The sequence below is a fragment of the Corylus avellana genome, chromosome 8 (assembly GCF_965113065.1).
Source record: "Corylus avellana chromosome 8, dhCorAvel1.hap1.2, whole genome shotgun sequence".
NCBI classification, from domain to species: Eukaryota; Viridiplantae; Streptophyta; class Magnoliopsida; order Fagales; family Betulaceae; genus Corylus; species Corylus avellana.
The window spans coordinates 23,068,147-23,094,746 of NC_142497.1; the positions used below are offsets into that span (position 1 = coordinate 23,068,147).

Genomic DNA, 26,600 nt, shown 5'->3' on the forward strand with positions numbered 1-26,600 from the left:
TACCATATTAACTATTGTAATTACTGTATTTCCTTTCTTTTCAATGCCTTATTTATGATATAAATAAGTTATTCTATTATACAGTTTCTTCCTATCATTAATATACAACTTTCTTTTCTAATGTTCTCTAATTAGCTTGTCTTTTTCTTCCTATTTCCCTACCCACCTTGACTAAATTCCATCAATTATGTGGACAAGAAGTGAGAAAAGATTTGACAGGATTTACATTGGAGTTCTTGGATATGGGTTTAAGAGTTGAGAGAAAACTAGCAACTTTCTGATGGGTATACTACAAGCAACTACTGATTAATTAATTATAGATTTGCACCGGAGTTCTTTGCTGGGCTTGAATGTTAAACCTTAAAATCTTGCAGGTGGAAGTTAGAAGATAAGCATTAACAGATGGCGACCAGTAGTAAGCTACGGCCATAGTGGTTGAATATCTCGATCGATAATGGCAGACCATTTCATGGGGTTAGAACTTTGCCCGCATCGCACTTATAATATATATACATACGTTGTGACCTGCTGCAGGAAGCCATCTCACCTTGTTAATACGATATCATCAACAACAACAAAAATTTGTGGTGATTCTTTTGGCATCTGCAGATAAAGACAACCTCAGCGAAATGATATATAACACATAAGCTTTGGTTAGTCTCAAACGTGTGGATATGCTTTGTTGTATATTCAAATTGAAATGTATTCAAATATAATGCAGACAAGTGTAAAGAGATAATGTATAAACTTCTTATAATGTACTATCACTTGATATATCAATTCTGCTCAATCTCAAACTACATCTTCCACCATTACATATGCTCCAATTATCACACCTATTATCAATCTCAATCATCACGTCACTCTCAAATTGTGCCTGGCGTGCCTTGATAGTTTCCTTATCTAGAAGGAAACCATCGATCACTTGTCCACCTAATCTCATATCCACATCCACGGATGCTTCTACCCCATCTGCCTTGGTCAATAATCTCGAATACTTCATCTGGTTCCACCAAGATAAGCTTATCTTGAGTGCCATAATTTCTTCTTCACTCTCTGAAACTATTCTGGCAGATGTTGGGCTCCACATATCACATGATGTTTGGATTACGTACCTTAGAGAAAATGTTCTCTCTCATTCCAAAGCCCAAATAAATAAATTAACTCCATTGTACGTCTCCCGATCTTACTTACCAACAAATAAGACAAAGGGATCTTAACACCCTCATGAGTGAGCCTAAAGCAGAAGACTTTAATACTTGCATAATAAGATATCTAATTCTACATTTCCATGAATAAATAACAAATAGACTAATAACTAAAAAGCATCATAATAGGATCATAAGAATATCATCATGATGATATTAAATGTTTGCCTAAGACCAATCATTAAGTCAAATATTAAATATTAGGAGAAACTTCACTTTACATCCCTGAACTACCACACGTTTTGAAAAGACCCACCTAAATTTTAAAAACTCTCAATTTAATTCTCTGAACTTTCAATTTGATTTAATTGACCATCTCCATCAAATTCACTTTTAACGTTTTATATTTTGATAGAGGGGGTACATTACATCAAATTGAAAGTTTAGAAGGTGAAATTGAGAGTTTTTAAAATTTGAAAGGTCTTCTCAAAATATATGGTAGTTCAGAGATCTTAAGTGAACTTTCTCCTAAATATTACAAAACCAATTCTAAAACTATCAACTAATACTAAACAAGTTTAACTTGCCAAAAGCGGTAGGTAACAAACATCATCAAATGTCAAATCACGATCCTGAATAAGATCAAAGACGGGTTCATAATCAATTGTGTCTGTTAGAATGCTTTGATAGCGTGTTGGAATAATGGAGAGATATTGAAGAGCAGAAGAATAATAGAGAGAGTGGAAGCACACAATGGACTACAATGTATTGATATAATATTCTAATAATGATAATGAATACAAAAGCCTCTATTTATAGAGAGGCAAGTAACCTAATAGACAAAGGAAAGGTAAACCTAGTAGACTAAGGAAAAATAAACCTAGTAGACTAATAATACCTAAGGAAGTAAATAACAAGTCAATAACTCTAATATAATATTGTTAACATCCCCCCTCAAACTCAATGTGTAAACTTGAGTTTAGGTAAAAGAAAAGGGAAAGAAAAATGAATTTGCTGAAAAAGCTGCTTGTGCCGAAAGAGTTGCTAGAGTGACTGCTGGAGTTGGGTGGCCAGAGGTGGTGCACAGAGGTTGGCGGCGGTAAAACTCGGTTCTAACTTGTTGGGTTGAAAATCTTGGATCCAGGTGATCTCTCAAAGACTCTAATATCCCCCCTCAAACTTAAGGTTTGGGAAAAAGAAAGGGATATATATATTTAGGTCCTTCGGAAAACTCGCCGAAGGTGGCCAAAGTTGAAAGGTCGGAGGCAGTGCACGGCGGCTGGCAACGGTAACTTATGGCTGAGGGTGGCTGCTAGATGGGCTGAAGCCTTGGATCCATTCCAAAATTTGGGTCTAAAGCCTTGAAGAAATTGGACCGATTAAATGGGCCAATATTTTGGCAAGAAAACCCCAGGACCACTAAAATAGTTGACCCAAAAATTATGTGAACCGGGTCTAACCCGATGGATCGGGTTGACAAATTTGGACCGGTTTGGAGAGCTTGACCCGGCAAAACTCAATTTAGGAACCAGTATTAGACCGGGTTGGGGAGATTCGATTTGAGCCCGATGACCTGATTGGAACCAATTTTGAATCAGGTTGAAGAGAGCTTGACCTGATGACCCGGTTTAGGAACCGGTATTGGACTGGGTTGTAGAGATCCGATTTTAGCCCGATGACCCGGTTGAAACCGGTTTTGGATCGGGTCGAAAATGGTTGAATCCGGTTCATATTGATTTTTTTTTCTCGAAGCTGACACGTGGCAGAGGAACATGGGCTGACGTGGCGGCACCTCTGGAGGACACGTGGCTGCTAAGGAGAGAGGAGAAGTGCTGGTGCGTGTAATGCACGCCCTAGGGCTGGCGGATGCGTGGCCCGCGTCAGGCTCGCGTGCCGCACGCGCTAGGAAGGTTGACTGGCGCGTGCCACGCGTGAAGCCCAGGCGCAGAAGCCCTTGCCAGAGCACAGAGGAGCGTTGATACTCCAATGGCGGCGATCTCGATGGATTTGGGATCACCAGCGACAGATCTATTGAATGAAGCAAGAACCACGAAGATCCGACATGGGTGGAGGCGCGTGGAGAAGCGGCAGCCATGCGTGGAGGCGCGTTGGAGAGACGACAGTTTCTGAGGGCGGAGCGTGGAGGCGTGTGCAATGCTGGAATAGGTTGAGAGTGCACAGATCCACTGTTCTGGTGTCGAGACACCACTTTCGGTTGTTATTTGGCCGAGAGGAGTCATGGTGGCGGCGCGATTAGCTCAGGTAGAAACTGCCGGAGGAGCGTGAAGGAGCTCGGAGGGCCTTAGATCTTCCACAGATATGTAGATCTAAAGGAGTGGAAGAGATTTTGAGCGAAAAAAAAAATAAAAATAAAAATAAAAATAAAAATCTCTTGGCGGCGTGCCAATGACTAGAATTGGGAGGTCACCGGAGGGAGCGCCGAAAAACATCAAAGATGTTTATTGAAGGCCACAGAAGGTGGCTCTAATACCATATTGGAATAATTGAGAGATATAGAAGAGTGGAAGAATAATAGAGAGAGCAGAAGCACACAATGGACTACATTGTATTGATATTCTATTTTAATAATGATAATAAATACAGAGACTTCTATTTATAGAGAGGCAAGTAACCTAATAGAGTAAGGACAGGTAAACCTTGTAAACTAAGGAAAGATAAACCTAGTAGACTAATAATACCTAAGGAAGTAAATAACAAGTAAATAACCCTAGCATAATATTCTTAACAATGTCCAAATTGGTTCCCACTAAACCCAATTTCTTATACACAAGCTGCAAAGTTTAGTGAGTGGCAATGTGCCATGCAGGCAGAATTTGATGCCTTATAAGCAAACTGCTCATGGGACTTTTGTTCCTAACCTCGTGACATGAATGTGATACATATATAATAAATTATATAGGTCTCCGAAGTAAAACAAAAATCCGATGGCTCTGTAAAGAAACTTAGAGCTCAATTGGTAAATAAGGAATTTCAACAACATGATGGAGTACTAGATTACACCGAGACATTCAGTCATGTTACTAAGCTGGCCATCTAGCATTTGCATAATTCTTGCACTATTATGATTGGCATCTTACACAATTGGATGTGTCTAATACCTTTTTACACGGCTCTCTAGAAGAAGAAATATTTATGAAACAACCCCTTGTGTTTCATAAATATGTTTACATCTTAATTAAATAAGGCAATCTACGGTCTTAAACAAGTCTTTCGGGCTTGGTTTAATTGCCTCTCACCGTCCTTACTTAATCTTGGATTTATAGAATCCCTAGTGGACTATTCATATTGTTTACCTATCATCACTTGAACATTCAACCTTTTTGTTATACTTCAACTTATCATTGATTGTTTGAAAGATGACTTTACAATGAAAGAGTTATGGCCATGACTCCATTATTTTCTAGGTGTCAAGGTTGATTGTGACTCTTCCGGGTTACATCTTTTAAAAGAGTAATTCTATAAATTATCAGCATCATCTCCTTCCCATAAGGAACCGGATCCTCTCTAGTAAAAAATTGGAACAAAATTGCCATTTCATTTTTTTAGGACAATTTTACCTTTCTTTTTAAAGGAACTAGCTCTTCTCTATTTTATTTGAGTTAGAGATGATCCAAATTTCTCTCATGATACTCACAACCAAAAGGTGTTGACTTTTTCGGTTGTAAAAATCAGCCACATGAGATTGGAAGGCTTAGCCGAGAGTGAAGGTGTGATGTATTTATTGTATATATAGACTTGCTCCTCTCTTTCTCTAATTTCTAATTTTGTGGACCACCCATGACATCTGGCAAGGGCAAACCAACCTTTATTGGTGTGGGGTCCTTGGCAACTCAAGGATTTAAAAATGTCTCATGAATTATTATTTTTTTAATTTTGTATGTTATGGGCTTATGGCCGTACAATAGGGCAGCCCCAGAAACGATTACTTTTTTTTTTTTGATATCTTTACTCTGCTGAAAGCCAGAGTCGTTATACAATACAACATGTGGAAGACTGCAATCACAAAGACCTCACCAACTAAGGGCCATGTGCCCTTTGCATGCACGTCATTGAATCATTTTTAATGACGAAAATTTGACGGAGGGGTTCAAATTGACTGTAATTAAAAGTTCAGTGGTTTAAATTGAAAGGTTTTGAAGTTTGAGGAGGACTTGTCAAATCACATGGTACTTCAGGGATTTAAAGTGAAGTTACCCCATACATTGAAAGTCTTTGAGTATAATGTGTCATGGTCTCATTTGGATAAATTAAAAAAGTGTGCACGAAACTCAGACGTTCATAATCAGAGTATAAAAAATTTTAAATAAATTTTTTTGGGCAATATCCATTACAATGGGAAATTTTAAAATTTTTATTTATGCATTAAAAATTTAAAAGGGAAACTTCACTTTAGACCCATGAACTATAACGCGTTTTGAGAAAAAACCTCATAGATTTCAAAAACTCTCAATTTAATCCCCTAAACTTTCAATTTGATTCAATTGATCCCTTCCGTCAAATTCAATTGTTAACCTCTAATGGAAATTACTAAAAAGATCAGATTACCTTTCGATTTTCATTTTTTTTAAAAGAAAATTTCATTTAAAAATTTAGGATAAATCTAGAATTTTATAAAAAAAATCGGTGAATAAATTTGACATAAAGGGTACGTTGCATCGAATTGAAAGTTCAAGGGGTGAAATTGAAAATTTTTGAAATTTGGGGGAGTCTTCTCAAAATGCGTAATAGTTCAGAAGTCTTAAGTGAAATTTTCTCAAATTCAAATTTTTTTTTTTTTTTTTTTTTTTTTAAGGGAAAATCATTCCAGTCTCATTAATTGATGAATAATCACGAGCATAAAACTCTTACATCACAGAGTAAAAGCTCTAAGAAAATCATAGTCGAACCTACAAGGTTACAAGTCATAGATACATACATAACAATCTGACATTCAAGACCTATCGATGACATCAAAATATAGGGAAAACGGAAAAACAGGGGGAAAAAAAAAAAAAAAAAAGCACAAAAGCCCACAAAATACCATCAGAGGAAGGCTGCCGGATGATTCTAGCTAGAAAGTGAAAAAAAACCACGGATAGGCGCGTGCGAGTCACGATCCGTCGCGGGGTTGTCGTAATCAAAAGCGACAAGTGCCGTTGGAAGCGGGCGGAGCCGGTGTGAGAGATGGAGTGGCGCGTGTCGAGTTGGGTCTGACTGAAGGACGTAAATCAAGTTTTGACAGTTTGATCTAAGAACCCCATCAACCCTAGAAAAAGACATGTCAGAAATGATGGATAGCACACCCGGCGCGGTGGGGCTTTAGCATGTAACAAAAGAAAAATAAGCAAAAAGAAGAAAAAGGGGGAGGGGGAGAACAAAACTATCTAGTACAATAAGAATCAATACGATATACTTTAAATATGATTTTTAATCTTCACACACACACCACCAAATCAATATTGTCACAAAAAATTAGCACCCAATATTCACATATTTCTCTTTCCATCCAACTACAAACCGAAAAATAACTTTATAGGAACCAGCAGTACTGTATAGATTAGAGCTTGCAGAGAGAGCCATCATCGCCGAGCTTGCACAGAGCATCCATCTCTTCTTCGAACTTGGCCATGGCAGCTCTAGGAAGGGAAACAAGTACCCTAACCCCACCTTTCCTCGACAGATCATCCACCTTGCTAGGAGGCAAGAACAGACACAAATCCACGTGCCCAAATAGGTTCACCGGCACGGCGACAAAGTTCACATTAATGGCTCCGACAGCTACTTCTTCCTCCTGCAAGAAACCCAGCTGCCTCCAATCTGTCAAAACCATGGATCCACCACTAGCTTCAATTTTTATATTGTGCTCTCTGAATTTCTCAAAAATGCCTAATGAGTTCATTATGTGTTCCTTGTCGGAAGCAACTTTCTTGCTTTCTTTTATAAGCTTCGCCACCTTCGAGAGTGGTTCTTCATTAAGTTCCCCTCCCATTAACACAACAGTTGCGGACACAAAAGCATTCCCATAATACCCATCTGGCAAAGGCGGTGAATTCAATCGGTTCCTTATCCCCACAGCCATGCTGAAAAGAGTTTTCTGATCTGGGTTTAATTTCAGAGCTCTAAACCTTGATCTCCATACATAGGCACCAAGAACCTCGACAGTTGTGAAACTTTCATTAGTCCCACAATGTTCCTCAATCAAACTCGTTTTCAGTGTCTTTATACTTTCACTGCTTACGTAAAAGCATGCATGCAGGATGTCTGTCGTTGGCAAATATGGTGAAATTGCTAAAGAAGGAAACTGGAGAGGCTCGCTTGCAGGTGCTCTTCCCATCAGCCTCTCCCTCGCCCACACAGGCTTCACCGAGGGCTCGCTCTTTCCGCTTGCAAGCTCAGCCAGGGCTCGGAAGAACTGCGCCGCTCCAGACCCGTCACATACAGAGTGTGATAAGCTCATCCCAATTGTGAAACCCCCACATGAAAATTTGGTCACTTGCAAGAGCAGAGGGTGATAACCTGCAGGGCCGGAATTAGGATTTTAGATGCGAAGGTCGACGAAATTAAGAAAAAAAACACAGGATCGAGATACAAATTGGATTTTAAAAGAATTACAGGAGTATCTTTTTTTAAAAAAAAAGAAAATGGGGAAAACTTCACTTACGTATGAAGTATTATATGCGAAATGGCTTGTTTGGGAAGACAATTATTCCCAATTCTTCTCAACTTTTTTTTTTTAATCTTTATTTAGTTAATTTAACACCATTAACACTTAACTTAACTCAAAATTTTCAACTTTATTCAAACTTTTATATTCTTCAAACAACTCAAACATAAATATCTCAACTTTTTTTTTCTCCTTGATATTTGCAATTTTGAATTCAGTTCAGGTCCTTTTAATTTTACTCTTTTAGTAAGGATTTAGGGTTAAATGTAAAATGTCTCTTATGCCCCTTTAAAACTTATAAAAAATACAAATTTATCCTAATTAAAAAAAAAAAAAAAAATAGAATACACCGCTGGCTTTGGGTTAACCAAACAACTGAGTTTTTTTTTTTTTTTTAAGAGGAGAATTTTGGCGTGTCCTGGGTTAGTATTTAACAAAATCTTAATAGATGGTTAAAATTAAAAATGGCTGAAACCCAAAATACCGACGTTGTAAACTTTTAAACATTGAAGTTATAATTGCAAAACCGCATATTTTTTATGGGGCAGGTGAAATTTCTCCACAAAAATACAAAAAGAAAAAAAAAAATTGAAGAACGTCCAAGCCTCTGAGTAGTTTCGCCCCTCATAACCTGAGTCATCTTCGGATGGAAAGTCGAAGACAAACTGTTTGGCTACTTCAACATCAATCCCATCTAGATAATGGAGAGAAGAGAGTTGGGAATTATTGGCAGTCGCCTCTAAGAATGGCACTCCATCTGCAGTGCAATTTATTTGAAGTTTTCCATCACTGCATTTATTTAGTTTGCCAGCCAGAGGATAGTAATAAACCAGAGCCTGGGAGAGGGCTCCTTTGATCACGCATGCTGGATCTGCTTGCCCGCTCATGCTACTTGATGTGTCAACTTTCGATCGGAACACATGAACTGTTTGGCAAAGACACTCAAGGGTGGGGCTGTTGTCCATGCTAGAAAGAGAAAGAACACCTGAAGGTGTGGGTTTCGAGGGTTTTACAAGCACAACATCCTTCCTATCAAGTAATAAGGGTGTATTATGGTGGTTTTCCATGGAGGAGGTTAAAGCAAATGTGGGAGTAGTACTCTTGGGTGAGACTGAAATATGGCAGGGCTTCTCATTATATAGTGACTCACTGATCATATAATGTTTGAAATTAAGTTCTTTGACTCTGATAATATTGTTGGTGAGATAAACGGTTTTTTGAGAATTTTTACTTATAATACATGAATATACATATTTGAACACCATTCTAACCAAAAGCTTAAACTAATTGGTTTTTGGATCTACTTATGCTTATTAACTATTATTTTTCTTTATACTTTCTTAATTAATGTGAGACTCAACATTCGCAAGTTCACAACAGATATTATGTTAAGTTATCACTTATCTCAAAAGCTTAAATAGGTAAAAAATAATAAGTTTAATAATTTAATTAATATACTAATTAATTACGATAATATTCACTACCATATTAACTATTGTAATTACTGTATTTCCTTTCTTTTCAATGCCTTATTTATGATATAAATAAGTTATTCTATTATACAGTTTCTTCCTATCATTAATATACAACTTTCTTTTCTAATGTTCTCTAATTAGCTTGTCTTTTTCTTCCTATTTCCCTACCCACCTTGACTAAATTCCAGCAATTATGTGGACAAAAAGTGAGAAAAGATTTGACAGGATTTACATTGGAGTTCTTGGATATGGGTTTAAGAGTTGAGAGAAAACTAGCAACTTTCTGATGGGTATACTACAAGCAACTACTGATTAATTAATTATAGATTTGCACCGGAGTTCTTTGTTGGGCTTGAATGTTAAACCTTAAAATCTTGCAGGTGGAAGTTAGAAGATAAGCATTAACAGATGGCGACCAGTAGTAAGCTACGGCCATAGTGGTTGAATATCTCGATCGATAATGGCAGACCATTTCATGGGGTTAGAACTTTGCCCGCATCGCAGTTATAATATATATATATATATATACGATGTGACCTGCTGCAGGAAGCCATCTCACCTTGTTAATACGATATCATCAACAACAACAAAAATTTGTGGTGATTCTTTTGGCATCTGCAGATAAAGGCAACCTCAGCCAAATGATATGTAACACAAAATAGCTTTGGTTAGTCTCAAACGTGTGGATATGTTTTGTTGTATATTCAAATTGAAATGTATTCAAATATAATGCAGACAAGTGTAAAGAGATAATGTATAATCTTCTTATAATGTACTATCACTTGATATATCAATTCTGCTCAATCTCAAACTACATCTTCCACCATTACATATGCTCCAATTATCACACCTATTATATATCAATCTCAATCATCACGTCACTCTCAAATTGTGCCTGGCGTGCCTTGATGGTTTCCTTATCTAGAAGGACAACAACTCTTTGGATACATATGTTGATGGCTCCATCGATCACTTGTCCACCTAATCTCATATCCACATTCACGGATGCTTCTACCTCATCGATCTGCCTTAGTCAATAATCTCGAATACTTCATCTGGTTCCACCAAGATAAGCTTATCTTGAGTGCCATAATTTCTTCCTCACTCTCTGAAACTATTCTGGCAGATGTTGGGCTCCACATATCACATGATGTTTGGATTACGTACCTTAGAGAAAATGTTCTCTTTCGCATTCCAAAGCCCAAATAAATTAATTAATTAACTCCATTGTAAGTCTCCCGATCTTACTTACCAAAAAATAAGACAAAGGGATCTTAACACCCTCATGAGTGAGCCTAAAGCAGAAGACTTTAATACTTGCATAATAAGATATCTAATTCTACATTTCCATGAATAAATAACAAATAGACTAATAACTAAAAATCATCATAATAGGATCATAAGAATATCATCATGATGATATTAAATGTTTCCGTCTAAGACCAATCATTAAGTCAAATATTAAATATTAGGAGAAACTTCGCTTTACATCCTTGAACTACTACGTGTTTTGAAAAGACCCACTTAAATTTTAAAAACTCTCAATTTAATTCTCTGAACTTTTAATTTGATTTAATTGACCGTCTCCATCAAATTCACTTTTAACGTTTTAAATTTGACAGAGGGGATATATTATATCAAATTGAAAGTTTAGGGGGTGAAATTGAATGTTTTTAAAATTTGAGAGTTCTTCTTAAAATACATGGTAATTCATGGATCTTAAGTGAACTTTCTCCTAAATATTACAAAACCAATTCTAAAACTATCAACTAATACTAAACAAGTTTAACTTGCCAAAAGCGGTAGGTAACAGACATTATCAAATGTCAAATCACGATCCTAAATAAGATCAAAGACGGGTTCATAATCAATTGTGTTTGTTAGAATGCTTTGATAGCGTGTTGGAATAATTGAGAGATATAGAAGAGCGGAAGAATAATAGAGAGAGCGGAAGCACACAATGGACTACATTGTATTGATATAATATTCTAATAATGATAATTAATACAGAGATCTCTATTTTTAAAGAGACAAGTAACGTAATAGACAAAGGAAAGGTAAACCTAGTAGATTAAGGAAAGATAAACCTAGTAGACTAATAATACGTAAGGAAGTAAATAACCATAACATAATATTCTTAACATCCCTCCTCAAACTCAATATGTAAACTTGAGTTTCTGTAAAAGAAAAGGGAAAGAAAACTAAATTTGCCGAAAAAGCTACTTGCGTCGAAAGAGTTGCCGGAGTGACAGCCGGAGTTGGGCGGCCGGAGGCGGTGCACAGAGGCTAGCGGCGGCAAAACCCGGTTCTAACCCGTTGGGTTGAAAATCTTGGATCCGGGTGATTTCTCAAAGACTCCAATATCCCCCCTCAAACTCAAGGTTTGGGAAAAAGAAATGGATTTTTTTTTTTTTTTAGGTCCGCCGAAAAACTCGCCGGAGGTGGCCTGAGTTGGGAGGCCAGAGGCAGTGCAAGGCGGCTGGCAGCGGCAGCTTGTGGCTAAGGGTGGCTGTTGGATGGGTTGAAGCCTTGGATCCATTCCAAAATTTGGGCTTAAAGCCTTGAAGAAATTTGGCCGGTTAAATGGGCCAATATTTTGGCAAGAAAACCCATGGACCACTAAAATGGTTGACCCGAAAATTATGTGAACCGGGTCTAACCCGATGGATCGGGTTAACAAATTTGGACCGGTTTGGAGAGCTTGACCCGGCTAAACCCGGTTTAGGAACCGGTATTAGACCGGGTTGGGGAGATCCGATTTGAGCTCGATGACCCGGTTGGAACTGGTTTTGAATCAGGTTGAAGAAAGCTTGACCAGGTGACCCAATGACCTGGTTTAGGAACCGGTATTGGACCGGGTTGTGGAGATCCGATTTTAGCTCGATGACCTGGTTGAAACTGGTTTTGGATCAGGTCGAAAATGGTTGGATCCGGATCATATTGATTTTTTTTTTCTCAAAACTAACACGTGGCAGAGGAACAGGGGCTGACCTGGCGGCACCTCTAGAGGACACATGGTTGCTGAGGAGAGAGGAGAAGTGCTAGCGCATGTGATGCACGCCCCAGGGTTGGCACCCACGTCAGGTGCGTGTGCCGCACGCGCTAAGAGGGTTGACTGGTGCATGCCACGCGTGGCCCGTGAAGCCCAGTCGCAGAAGCCCTTGCCTGAGTGTGGAGGAGCGTTGATACTCCAATGGAGATGATCTCGATGGATTTGGGATCACTAGCGACAGATCTACTGAATGGAGCAAGAACCACAAAGATCCGACATGGGTGGAGGCGCGTGGAGGAGCGGCAGCCGCACGTGGAGGCGCGTTGGAAAGACAACAGTTTTTGAGGGCCGAGCGTGGAGGCGCTTGCAATGCTGAAATAGGCTGAGATTCCACAAATCCACCATTCTGGTGCAGAGACACCACTTTTGGTGGTTATTTGGCCGAGAGGAGTCATGGTGGAGGCGCAATTGGCTCGGGCAGAAACTGCCAGAGGAGCGTGAAGGAGCTCGAAGGGCCGATGGCAGTAGATCTTCCACAGATCTGTAGATCTAAAGGAGTGGAAGAGATTTTGAGCGGAAAAAAAAAAAAAAAAAAAAAAAAAACCGGCTTGGTGGCGCACCGATGACCTGATTTGGGATGTTGACGGAGGGAGCGCCGAATTGTGAGCAAAAAACCGCTTGGCGGGGCGCCGACGACCGAAATTGGGAGGTCGTTAGAGGGAGCGCCGAAAAATGTCAAAGACGTTTATTGAAGGTCACAGAAGGTGGCTCTGATACCATGTTAGAATGCTTTGATAGCATGTTGGAATAATTGAGAGATATAGAAGAGCAGAAGAATAATAGAGAGAGCGGAAACACACAATGGACTACATTGTATTGATACTCTATTCTAATAATGATAATGAATACAGAGGCTTCTATTTATAGAGAGGCAACTAATCTAGTAAACTAAGGAAAAGTAAACCTAGTAGACTAATAATACCTAAGGAAGCAAATAACAAGTAAATAACCATAACATAATATTCTTAACAGTGTCCAAATTGGTTCCCACTTAACCCAATTTCTTATACACAAGCTGCAAAGTTTAGTGAGTGGCAATGTGCCATGCAGGCAGAATTTGATGCCTTATAAGCAAACTGCACATGAGACTTTTGTTCCTGACCTCGTGACAAGAATGTGATACATATATAATAAATTATAGAGTTTCCGAAGTAAAACAAAAATCCGATGGCTCTATAAAGAAATTTAGAGCTCAATTGGTAACTAAGGAATTTCAACAACATGGTGGAGAACTAGATTACACCGAGACATTCAATCATGTTACTAAGCCGACCATCTAGCATTTGCATAATTCTTGCACTATTATTATTGGCCTCTTAGATAATTGGATGTGTCTAATGCCTTTTTACACGGCTCTCTAGAAGAAGAAATATTTATGAAACAACCCCTTATGTTTCATAAATATGTTTACAGATTAATTAAATAAGGCAATCTACGGTCTTAAACAAGTCTTTCGGGCTTGGTTTAATTGCCTCTCATTTTCCTTACTTAATCTTGGATTTATAGAATCCCTAGTGGACTATTCATATTGTTTATCTATCATCACTTGAACATTCAACCTTTTTGTTATACTTCAACTTATCATTGATTGTTTGAAAGATGACTTTACAATGAAAGAGTTAGGGCCATGACTCCATTATTTTCTAGGTGTCAAGGTTGATTGTTATACTTCAACTTATCATTGATTGTTTGAAAGATGACATTACATTGAAAGAGTTAGGGCCATGACTCCATTATTTCTAGGTGTCAAGGTTGATTGTGACTCCTTGGGGTTACGTCTTTTAAAAGAATAATTCTATAAATCATCTGCATCATCTCCTTCCCATATGGAATCGGATCCTTTCTAGTAAAAAATAGGGACAAAATAGCCATTTCATCTTTTTAGTGCAACTTTGCCTTTCCTTTTAAAGGAACTAACTCTTCTCTATTTTATTTGAGTTAGAGATGATCCAAATTTCTCTCATACCCCCAATCCCATGTGGAATGATCCTCACAACCAAAAGGTGTTGATTTTTTTGGTTGTAAAAATCAGCCACATGAGATTGGAAGGCTTAGCCGAGAGTGAAGGTGTGATGTATTTACTGTATATATAGATTTACTCCTCTCTTTCTCTAATTTCTAATTTTGTGGACCACCCATGACATCTGGCAAGGGCAAACCAACCTTTATTGGTGTGGGGTCCTTGGCAACTCAAAGGATTTAAAAATGTTTCATGAATTATTATTTTTTTAATTTTGTATGTTATGGGCCTTATGGCCGTACTATAGGGCAGCCCCAGAAACGAGTACTTTTTGTTTTTTTCTCTTTATATATATATATATATATCTTTACTCTGCCGAAAGCCAGAGTCGTTGTACAATACAACATGTGGAAGACTGCAATCACAAAGACCTCACGAACTAAGGGCCATGTGCCCTTTGCATGCACATTCTACAATTAGACTTAGAAACCCACCAGCCATCAAGCTTTTCATGCTTTTTTTTAAAACCATTTTACCTCTTAGGCAAGGGAAAAAAAATAGAGCGGATCCTTTTGGATCATCTCGATTCTCGCATACAGCTGGAGAAGCACAAAGGGATGATAAAGAGAACACGTGATGCACACCTTATTTTTTAATATTTTTTAATATTAAAATAATATATTTTAATATTATAATTAAAAATATATATATTAAAAAATATGGGCGTGCATCACGCCGGTGTTCTCTCTATCATCACTCAGAAGCACATCATGTGATAAAAGATATACCAACCGGCATAATCATCAATAATTCAACACCCAAGAAGGGAAAACAAAAGTGGACCCGGCCGGGCCAGCTGATTCATCTCAAATGGAGACCAAAAAATCCAGATCCCAGTTGATTCATCCAAATGGATTAGATATCATATCATCATGCAATCCATATAATAATCTTTTGGCCTCTCCGCGGACAGCTGTACGTTGAGAAGATCATACTATAGAGTTGAATCTTCATAACAAGTTAAAATTGCCACATTAACTAATATTGTTAAATAATTATAAAATAAAAAAATGCTATAATAACTACACTCGTTTAAAAAATAAATAAATAAATAAATAAATAAAAAAAAAAAAAAACTACACTCGTTTCACTTGTGGCGTTCAGAATGGGTTGCGGAGGGTTTTTTTTCATCCATAAGTGATAAAAGATATATGATCGGGTGTTTTCAAAATTGAGCCCTTTGTTATTTCAAGCTCGTGTCAACTTATTATTGGAAGGCACAAACGACTTAATTTGTATTACGACCCTATGCAAATTATTCTCAAGCAAATATTATATATATATATCATCTGGTGTTTTCAAATAATAGAGCCATTTGTTATTTCATATGGCCGACCATCAGCTGTTGTTTCAAGCATCACTCGAAAAGTACTCATATCCTTGAGTATTTTCATAATTGGATTGATATGAGAGTGGGCCGGGGAATCTTAATTAACCATATATGCTTGGAAATTTTGGTTAGAGGCTAATGCAGTAGGTAGGCATTTTTGTATGGCCGAGGTTGACTATTACGTTTGTATCAATTAACTTTTTGTCGGCTCAAATTTTGGAAATGGTTTATGTTTGTTAAAACAAAAACTATCTTACGAAAAATTTAATAAGGGTTTTCTGGTAAACCGAAAATGTTTTAAAACTTTAGTTGGTTTTTTACAAGTATTGATTCAATGATTATTTTTTTTTAGAAAACTTCACTTACTATCCTTAATATTTTATCACTTTTGTAATCATACCCCTTAAATTTTAAAAGTGTCAAATTAAGATACTATCTTTTAGAAGTTTGCAATGTCAATCATCCAATTAAAATTCAGCGTTAAATCAAACGGTTGATGAGTGAAATCTCCAAAATATCTTTAAGACGTTTATAAAATTACAAAAATACATTTGAATTTGGATGAGAATATTTTGAGAATTTCACTTTTTATGTTAAGATTTAGCACTAAATTTGAACGGCAAGGTTGATATTACAAACTTCTAAAAAATGGTGACCCTAAATTAATAATTTTTCGATTTTTAAGATATGATTGCAAAAATGAAAAAAAAATTAGAAGTATAAGTGAAATTTTCTCTCAATTTTTATACAAAACTTGTACAAGATACTATTATATCCTAGCCTTCTAGCTAGTTCTAGCTCAATGAGGATAAAAAGCATAAAATTTAGTTTGACGATTTGAGCCTCATTTTCCATTGTTTTTTCACGTGCAAATTAACGACTTAGGGCTTGTTTGGAATTGCGTTTGATGGACTTAAAAGTGCTTTTAACACTCAAAAAGTCCGTTTGAAGAAAAAAATATTGGTTTGGTAAAAAAATTTAAAACAATTTTAAGGGTCCAAAAAGCACTTTTGACAAAAGTTTAAAAATAAAGCTTTTGTCTAAAAGCGTTTTTTAACTTAAAAGTTATATTTTTCAAACACAATCTCAAACACGCTCTTCCTCATATTTATCAACATCCTGTTCTAGATAGATCACGTGCTCAAATTGGCCAATAGCCACACATAACTCCTATAAAACCTTAACAGCTATAGGAGCTTCTCTAACTCAAAAAGATGTTGATGAAACCACAGCTAACTCAAACCCGAACCCCCTTCCTGTTGCTCAAGCCCCCCATCTATGCCGGCAATCATGGCAATGCTTCAGCACTACTACTTCCAATCTCAAGGCACAAAAAGAACAATAGTGTTCGAGCCCGCTTCATCCCCAGCAGCATAAAAGCTGTAGCAAGTACTGCTACTGATGATGATCAGAAGCCCACTTCTGTTAAAGCCATTGTAACCGTGAAACTTAGTGTTGGTGGCTTCCTCTCAAACCTTGGGATAGCCAGAGGCCTAGATGATATAAAAGACTTACTTGGTAAAACACTCCTATTGGAGCTTGTTAGCACCCACCTTGATCCTAGTAAGTAATCTCTCAATCTTGGAAGAATTCATGTATTTTTTTTTTTTTTTTTTGGTTCTTTGAACAGATTATTATGCTAGCTACAACTTAAATTACTCTCTTGGAAGCCCTAAAGCTTATTATTCTTTGAGATGTGATTTTGAGTCCTCAGCCTAATTATTGAGAAAGGAAAAGATTATTACAACTAACTCACTCACCCAAGCGATACAAGAACATCTCCACCACTGATGTAGGAGGAACGGGTGGAACTACTCCTACGGACTTGAATGACGAGGACATGAATTTAAGGACGAATTCCTTCTAACCTGGAGAGGATGATGTATGTAGACCAGAAAGCTAAGGATTTCATAAAAAGGGTTTCGTCTGCAACTTCGTCTGAAGCCCGTCCCAACGGTTTTCGGACAAGACTCTAGACGAGGCTCTTGGAAAGACACTTCACTCTTCTCGTCCAGACGGGATTTAGACGAAGTTGTAGATGAAACCCACCTAACACAAACATCTCCTTATCACCAGCATTTTTGATAGCCTTCTCTGCCTTTGAAAATTTCCTGTGAAGCTGTGTCTAGTTTGGTGGCAAGATTTGATTTTGTTTGTTCTTGCACTTACTCGCATAAAAGAAGAAGCAAAAAACAAAAGTACCAAGAAAGGAGGAAATGATGAATATATGTAAGATATGCATATTTGATATAAATGTAGGTCTGGATGTATGTGGGTGATGGATCCAAACCTCCATTATTGAACAATATGGATATATGCTGTCATATTTAATTTCTGTAAAGTAGTGTATCTAATATATTTGTGAAATTTGAAGGGACGGGATTAGAGAAGGAGACAATTAAAGGGTACGCACACAAGACGAGCCAAGAGGAGGAGGAAGTGAAATACGAGTCAAGTTTTGAAGTTCCAGCAGATTTCGGGGAGGTTGGGGCCATTTTAGTAGAGAATGAGCACCACAAGGAGATGTTCCTCAAGGATATTATCCTCACTGGCTTCTCTAATGGCCCTGTTCATATCAACTCTAATTCATGGGTTCATTCAAAGCATGACAATCCCCAGAAGAGGGTCTTCTTTGCAAACAAGGTCAGCATGATCTCCTCTTTGTCCTCAAGTGTTTATCAAACATTCAGATCCTCGATCGTCAACAAATGTTTAGTTAAAAGATTTTACATTTTTTATTTTGCCACCCACATTTTTGAAACACCCATATTCAGCAGCTTAACATAATGTTTTGGTAGCTAGAACATGCATGAAGAGATTGATTGGGGGGGGGGGCTGTGGGGGCGGGGAAAGGTGCACGTTAGTGGATGAGGATAAGCCTGTCGATGTTCTGATGTGACTAGCTCATGACGATATATAAGTCGATCATTTAATTTGTGGTGTGATGATTCTCTTTGTTTTAAATAAAATAAAAATATCATTTTATAATTAAAATTTAAAATAAGCAATTTAATAGTGTATATGATTTTAATTTTTTTTTAAAAGTAATAATATTAACTTCATATACACTTTTATAAATTAAATACATTAACTTTAAAATATTGTCATAAAATAAATATTAACAATCTCATTTGAATATTTTTCTATTTCACATTTTTCCCATGCTTTTGGCCATCTCATCCTTTTATATATATATATATGATCGATGAAAGCCAGCAAGATGCATGGACCAGCAGAGATCAATTTGCGTGCATGCAGTGTCGAGTAGTTATCGTGCATGTGAAATAAGTTGTCAATATTTTATTGGATTAGCATCTATCACAGATTCAAAATTGGTCCCGTCCGAAATGGAATGTGTCCTCTCAACCACTCATTAATCCTTAATATCTTTTTTCTTTTTAATTCTTAAAAAAATAATTTTTAAGAATTAATTAATTATTAATTCTTAAAGAAGTTCTCTGTCGTTTCTGATAATTCTATAATTAATTCTCCAAAACACTTAAAATTTGAAGGCATATATTGCACATTATTATTTCAACTATTTTTTCCTTAAATCATTATCATTTTACTAATAAAGGACATACTATATTGTCCTATTTTATTTTGGGATGGGAAATAAAATAAAATCACATGTATGTCATAATTTAAGAACAATGGAAGGTTAATATTGTCTCTTTCAAGACTTTCATATCGATTTTCTTTATTTTTATTTTTTATTTTTTTTACTTCGAGACTTATGTTTATTCTGTGCATGGGGGAGCAGTCATACTTACCATCCCAGACACCAGATGGGCTGAGGAGGCTAAGAGAAGAAGAGCTTGTGATTTTGCGAGGCAACGGCAAAGGAGAACGCAAGAGCTTTGAAAGGGTGTACGATTACGATGTGTACAACGATCTTGGAGATCCTGATAGCAGTGCAAATCTTAAAAGATTAGTACTTGGCGGCAAACAACACCCTTATCCCCGACGTTGCAGGACTGGACGCCAGCGCACTGAAAAAGGTGCAAAGTTAGTATGAATTTTACGTTTTATTAACTTAAAACTTTAAAATAACGGGTCAAATATATTGTATTTGGGTTAACCCAACTGGACCTATTCAGTAAATGGGTTGTGTGGGTTGGGTTAACCAATCTAACATGTCATGCTGTCACTTATTTAATATTATCATTTATCTAAAAAGTTTAAGTTCATAAAAAGATGTAAATTTAGAGTATGTTTAAGATTGTGTTTGAGAAATACAACTTTTACGTCAAAAAACGTTTTTTAGCAAAAGCTTTATTTCTAAGTTTTGGCCACTTTTAGAGTAAAAAAGTCAAAAAAAATACTTTAAAATTTGTTTACTAAACATGCTAGGCTACTAGCTTTTATTTGACACACCTTTTTAGGTATAGTACTAAAGCACCTTTTAAGCTCTAAATGCAATCACAAGCATGCTCTTAATCACTTAATCAACACTTTAATACGCTCTATCATGTGTGGGCTCAACTTCTCATTTAATAGATGAGGTCTAACATGTGAAATGTTTAATTTACATAGGGTGATTTGACGGAATTAAGGTTCAATCACAAATGACTCTCATACCAAATTAAATCACCACTTGTGGGTATTTAACATGATATCAGTGCTTTTAGGATAAGTGGAATTCAATATGGTATTAGAGCCAAAAGTCTTGGGATCAAACCTTGACTCCGTCAAATCACCATCCATTTAAATTAACATTTAATTTAGGTTTAAATTTACCTATTCCTACCAATTTAAGCTTTTGATATAAATAATAATTTACATATTTAAGTTAAAGAGTAAATAGATCGTTTAATGGTTGGCTCTTAACAAGTTCTCAGTCGACTCGACACACCAACCCAAATTGTCGGCGCTTCACCTGCGATGGTTTTCCAATTTCCTAGGGTAGAGGAAAATAAAGAATAAACAAATAAAATATAATATCAACGGCTTCATGCTTTTATATTTTTATCAATAAGCTTCATTTAACAATATTTGATGATTTGTATATATATATATATATATATATATATATATATATACATAGATCCATTGTCGGAGAAAAGAAGCAGCAGCGTGTATGTTCCTCGGGATGAGTGCTTCGCGGAAGTAAAACAGCTAACATTCTCAGCCAACTCAGTATACTCAGTGTTGCATGCGGTGGTACCATCCATAGAGACGGCAATCATCGACGCTGACCTTGGATTTCCCTACTTCACCGCCATCGATTCGCTTTTCAACGAGGGGCTTAACTTGCCTCCCCTCAAAAACCAAAACAAAGAATTCCTCCGCACCCTCCTGCCCAGGATTCTCAAGGCCATCACTGATTCTGAAGAAAATATGTTGCGCTTTGAGACCCCTGAGACAATGGATAGTGAGATGTTAACATATATATCTCTTCTTTCCTTTTTTCTTTTTATGCCTCTACCTAGCTTTTCTCTAAATGCTAGATTTTTTGCACGTGCATGCATGCAGGAGACAAGTTCTTTTGGTTTAGGGATGCCGAATTTTGTAGGCAGACTCTTGCTGGTCTCAACCCCTGCAGCATTCAGTTGGTTACGGTATGATTTTTGGACTTTCAATTAATAAGCAGGGAATTAAGGGGATAAAAATCCGCTCATAACCCATGTGGACGAGCATATAGCAAATATAAGGCATTTTTTAACCGCCCACCTAAACATCTTTAGCCCCTGCCTCGCTCTATATAACCCCATCTGTTGGATTGGACTTTTGCCCATCTTATCTAAAAATTAATTGGTGTCTAGTGAGAAAAGCCAAATCTTTTTATGACATTCAAAATTGCATCTCGCAAGGCATAAGGGTCATTCTTAAAATCTTTGGTCTAAATGAAACAAAAAAAAAAAGAAACAAAATTGTATGAAATTTTTGTAGGAATGGCCGTTGAAGAGTAAACTCGACCCAAAGATTTATGGCCCCCCAGAATCAGCAATCACTACAGAAATGATTGAGCGAGATATCAGAGGTTTTATGACGGTCAAGGAGGTAACTTATAAATAGTCGGAAAATGATCATTTTCATTTCAAATCCCCTCCATTTCCTCCCATTAGTGCATTTAGAAAGGCAAAATTGTCCAAATTTTTTTGAGGTTAAAATTTTTGGAGAATTTTGCTCTTCTAAATGCACTAACTGGAGAAAATTTGGAAGATTTAAAATGAAGAAGATCATTTTTCCTAAATAGTCATCATCATTTCTCTGTCACACATAAATTTGGTATAATTAATTTCATGTGTATACATGCAGGCCATAAATCAGAAGAAGTTATTCATTCTAGATTACCATGACCTATTATTACCATATGTGAGCAAAGTAAGAGAGGTTAAAGGGACAACTTTGTATGGATCACGGACGCTGTTCTTCCTAACCCCAGATGGCACCTTAAGGCCATTGGCCATTGAGCTGACTCGGCCACCAATGGATGGAAAGCCACAGTGGAAAGAGGTTCACGTGCCTAGTTGGGATGCTACAAGTATCTGGCTATGGAGGCTTGCCAAAGTTCATGTTCTTGCCCATGACTCTGGTTATCACCAACTTGTTAGTCATTGGTATGCTCCACTTCTCAATTTTCTTTCCCGTTAATTTGTTCATCTATATTGATGCAGGTCGCAGGTTCCCTGGTTGTGCGATCGATCGCACTATACCTGCGATCGATCGCACACGGAGCTGCTTATGTTTTGTTTCCGCGTTTTAATTAGGTTTAGCCGTCTTTATTTCCTTGTTTTAGTAGGATTAGGGTTTTGGGAGCCTTTATTTCGTTATTTTATTAGGTGTAGGGTTTTGGGGATATTTATGTCATATTTTATTATGTTTAGGGTTTTGGGGCTATAAATATATGCTTATAGCCTCTAGAGAACGCAGTTGTTGTTTATTATTGATTTTGATTAATGAGAATACTCAGAGTTGAGTTTATTCTTCTTTTCCTATAAACTTTAGAGAGTATCTATTGTTTTTAGAAGAATTCTTAGGTCTTTGATAGAATCTAGATCTGGAATTGTTTATCCGTTCTTTTATTGTTGTTCTTCGCTGCAGCCTACTAAGTCACGCTGCATCAGTTGGTATCAGAGCTCAGTCACGTTCCATGAATGGGGAGGAGCAACCGCTTTGCAGACATGAACGAGGTGTACGTGCGCACGGAGACAGCACATAAGGAGCAACCGGCGATTCGTTTGAAGCACATGAGTGGTGGGCTGAACAATTGTCGTCGCCAACCAAGACCGCGATTCGCGGAGGCGGAAGGCAAATCTATCGCTGAACGTTGGCAACTCAAGGAGGATCAATTCTGGGCTATGTGGTATCAACTCGAAGACCTCACTACCCAAATATCCAACTTGTGTCGTCACAATGGGAATGGATCTAGAAACCCGTTTACGGAGCGCCGAACGCAGGGACGTCAGCACCTTGCGCAAGCTCATGCTAATCAGCGGGTGAGTAGATTCAAACTCGATACACCGGAATTCCAAGGTTGCTTGCAACCCAAAGAGTTCACGGTGGCAGAAAAAAATAGAAAATTTCCACGAAAAGAAGTACCTAGGGAGATGGCGGATGTGGTGCCTAGAGAGGCGACGGAGATTAGGAGTCAACCGATTGTGGTGGAGGAAGAAGATGGATTTATTAAAGAAGATTGCTTGGTAGATTGGGCCTCTCCACCAATCTATGACACCTATCCCGACGAAGAGGTGAGTTATATGCACCAAGTGTTTGATGAAAGTCCTAAACAAGAATTCTTTGATTTGGAAGTTGATTTCCTTGGAGTAGATGTTATCTTATCAAAAACTTTTAACCAAAGTTGTGATGAGATCTATGGGGCGGAGGCGACTTGTCTATCAAAGAGTGAAGGGGTTTTTGTGAATACTTTGGGGATTCTCATAGCATCTGGGAAGGGAACGGCACGGCAACAGCATGGCAAGCCTACACGACAAGGGGAGGCACAGGGTCTTCAATATAAGTGTGGCAATGTGTTGATGAATAAGGCCATCACGTTTCTTATGGGGTGTGGCCTTGTTGTGATCTTGAGCAGAGGAGAATGTAATGAGTTGACGGGGCATCCGAAGGATCGTGGAAAGAACCGGTGGAATTCGAGGGCGAATTCTCTCCAACAAGGGGAGGATGATGCAGGTCGCAGGTTCCCTGGTTGTGCGATCGATCGCACTATACCTGCGATCGATCGCACACGGAGCTGCTTATGTTTTGTTTCCGCGTTTTAATTAGGTTTAGCCGTCTTTATTTCCTTGTTTTAGTAGGATTAGGGTTTTGGGAGCCTTTATTTCGTTATTTTATTAGGTGTAGGGTTTTGGGGATATTTATGTCATATTTTATTATGTTTAGGGTTTTGGGGCTATAAATATATGCTTATAGCCTCTAGAGAAAACAGTTGTTGTTTATTATTGATTTTGATTAATGAGAATACTCAGAGTTGAGTTTATTCTTCTTTTCCTATAAACTTTAGAGAGTATCTATTGTTTTTAGAAGAATTCTTAGGTCTTTGATAGAATCTAGATCTGGAATTGTTTATCCGTTCTTTTATTGTTGTTCTTCGCTGCAGCCTACTAAGTCACGCTGCATCATATATATATAAGGCTAAAGATGAAAATTATTGTATCACACTATTAACAGGAAAGTTTTCATCTCTTTTGCAGGCTAAGAACTCATTGTGCTACAGAACCTTACATAATCGCAACAAACAGGCAACTCAGTGTGGTCCACCCGATCTATAGACTATTGCACCCTCATTTCCGGTACACTATGGAGATTAACGCTCTTGCTCGAGAAGCACTTATTAATGCAGGAGGGATCATTGAGACCTCATTCGCACCTGCCAAATACTCCGGGGAGTTGAGCTCCGCTGCTTATGACCAGCAGTGGCAGTTCAACTTGCAGGCATTACCAGCTGACTTAATTAACAGGTGATTTCATAACTAAACCAATATCTTTTTCTCCAATATTAGAGGACTAATATATAAATGATAAAAATTCATTGATTTCTACCCACATAAGTTTTCAGAATAACTGATGATTTAACTTATGCTCCGTTTGTTTCAACGTAAAATGATTTCCCAATTTTCGATGTTTGGTAAATCGTGGTCAAACCAAAAATATTTTCGATTGACCAAAAAAACCTTCTTTAATTATCGTAAAATGGTTTTTGTTTTTAACAACTGTATACCAGTTTTCGAGTTTGAGCTTTTTTTTCTCACATGAACTCTCTCTCTCTCAAATCGATGTTGACCAAATTCTTGATTTTTTCTACTTAACATACAGGGGAATGGCTGTTGAAGATCCAAGTGCTCCACATGGCTTAAAGCTCACAATTGAGGATTACCCTTTTGCCAATGACGGTCTCCTCCTTTGGGACGCAATCAAAGAATGGGTGAGTGACTATGTGAACCACTATTACCCGAACCCAAGCCTTATAGAGTCTGATCAAGAGCTACAACAATGGTGGACTGAAATCCGAACATTAGGCCACGCTGACAAAAAGGACGAACCATGGTGGCCAGTTCTAAAGACCCCAAAAGACCTCATCCAAATCATCACAACCATTGTATGGGTTACATCTGGCCACCATGCTGCCGTCAACTTCGGACAATACACTTACGCAGGTTATTTTCCCAACCGACCGACCGTCGCCAGAACAAATATGCCCACTGAAGACCCTTCTGAAGAATTTTGGAAAAACTTTTTGAAAAAGCCCGAAGGCGCACTCTTACAATGCTTCCCTTCACAAATTCAAGCGACAAGAGTGATGGCTGTTTTGGACATCCTATCAAATCATTCTCCTGACGAGGAGTATTTAGGAGACACAATAGAGCCGGCGTGGGCCGAAGACCCGATCATTAAGGCGGCCTTTGAACGGTTTAACGGGAGGTTGACGGAGATTGAAGGGACTGTCGATGAGAGGAATGCTAACAGGAACTTGAAGAATAGGAGCGGAGCTGGGGTTGTGCCATATGAGCTTTTGAAGCCATTCTCCAAGCCTGGAGTGACTGGAAAGGGAGTTCCCTATAGCATTTCCATTTAAAAAATCTATTCTCATTTTGATTCCACGAATAATTATAACAATAACCTCAAGTTATGACATTTTATTTTGCTATTGCTTTCCCTGTGGTTTGTCCATAAAATATTTCAGAAAACCCCATTACATACCAAAGAAAACACCTGTTTCCCAAAAAAAATAAAAACCCCTAAAACATCTAAAGGTCATAACTTTGTGATCACACATTACAATTTTCAAATCGCGTCGAAAGTTTCAAGATGTGCTAACTTGAGAGCACATTCGATTGCTAAATAGGCCACTTTTCACAATGTTTTTGAAAGTATTCCCATTTGTTCTTCTTTTCTCTCCTTCATTCGGATTAAGGGTGTGTTTGAGAGTGCATTTTTTTAAAAATAATCTGCGATTTTAAACCAAATCCCAACTTTAGGGTTTTTGGGATTGCGATTTTAAAATCGCAAAAAAATCTGCGATTTCCATAAGCTGATTAGAGGATGCTTATTTGAAAAAGTGCGAATTTAAAACAAAATCACGATTTCTATTAAAAAGATATTTGGCGCAATAGTTACCTTTTTTAGAACGGGAATGAAAAAAAATACCAAGAATACCCACCTAAAATATATTAAAACCCTTCTTTTCTCTTTTTTTTTTTTTTTTTTTTTTCTTCATCCTCTCTGTCTTGTTCATCCTTATTAGTAATTTGGTCATGAAACCGCAATTATATGCTAATGTAATCCAAACACTCAATTGATAAAAAAAATATTTTTTAGTATGTTTTACCAAATGCCTGTGCGATTTTAAAAAGTAGCGATTTTAAAAATGCAATTTTTAAAAACGCAATTTTTAAAATCGCATTTATTGAAATCGCACTCCCAAATAGGCCTTAAGAGTGGGAGAGACCC

At 37.5% G+C, this 26,600-nt stretch overlaps 1 protein-coding gene and 1 pseudogene across 1 annotated transcript; one reads left to right on the plus strand and one right to left on the minus strand.

Moving 5' to 3' along the window:
• Window positions 1–6,705: 6,705 nt before the first annotated feature.
• On the minus strand, window positions 6,706–8,899 carry LOC132164676 (tetrahydroanabasine acetyltransferase pseudogene; annotated as a pseudogene).
• Window positions 8,900–16,903: 8,004 nt separating this feature from the next.
• On the plus strand, window positions 16,904–25,803 carry LOC132163184 (linoleate 13S-lipoxygenase 2-1, chloroplastic-like). The gene is made up of 9 exons (XM_059573370.2): window positions 16,904–17,252; window positions 18,064–18,332; window positions 19,453–19,690; window positions 20,737–21,063; window positions 21,165–21,250; window positions 21,582–21,692; window positions 21,951–22,252; window positions 24,344–24,610; window positions 24,966–25,803. Exons 1-9 carry the CDS (start codon window positions 16,904–16,906, stop codon window positions 25,723–25,725), a joined length of 2,709 nt encoding a protein of 902 aa, XP_059429353.1. The 3' UTR covers window positions 25,726–25,803.
• The last annotated feature ends 797 nt before the right edge of the window (window positions 25,804–26,600 follow it).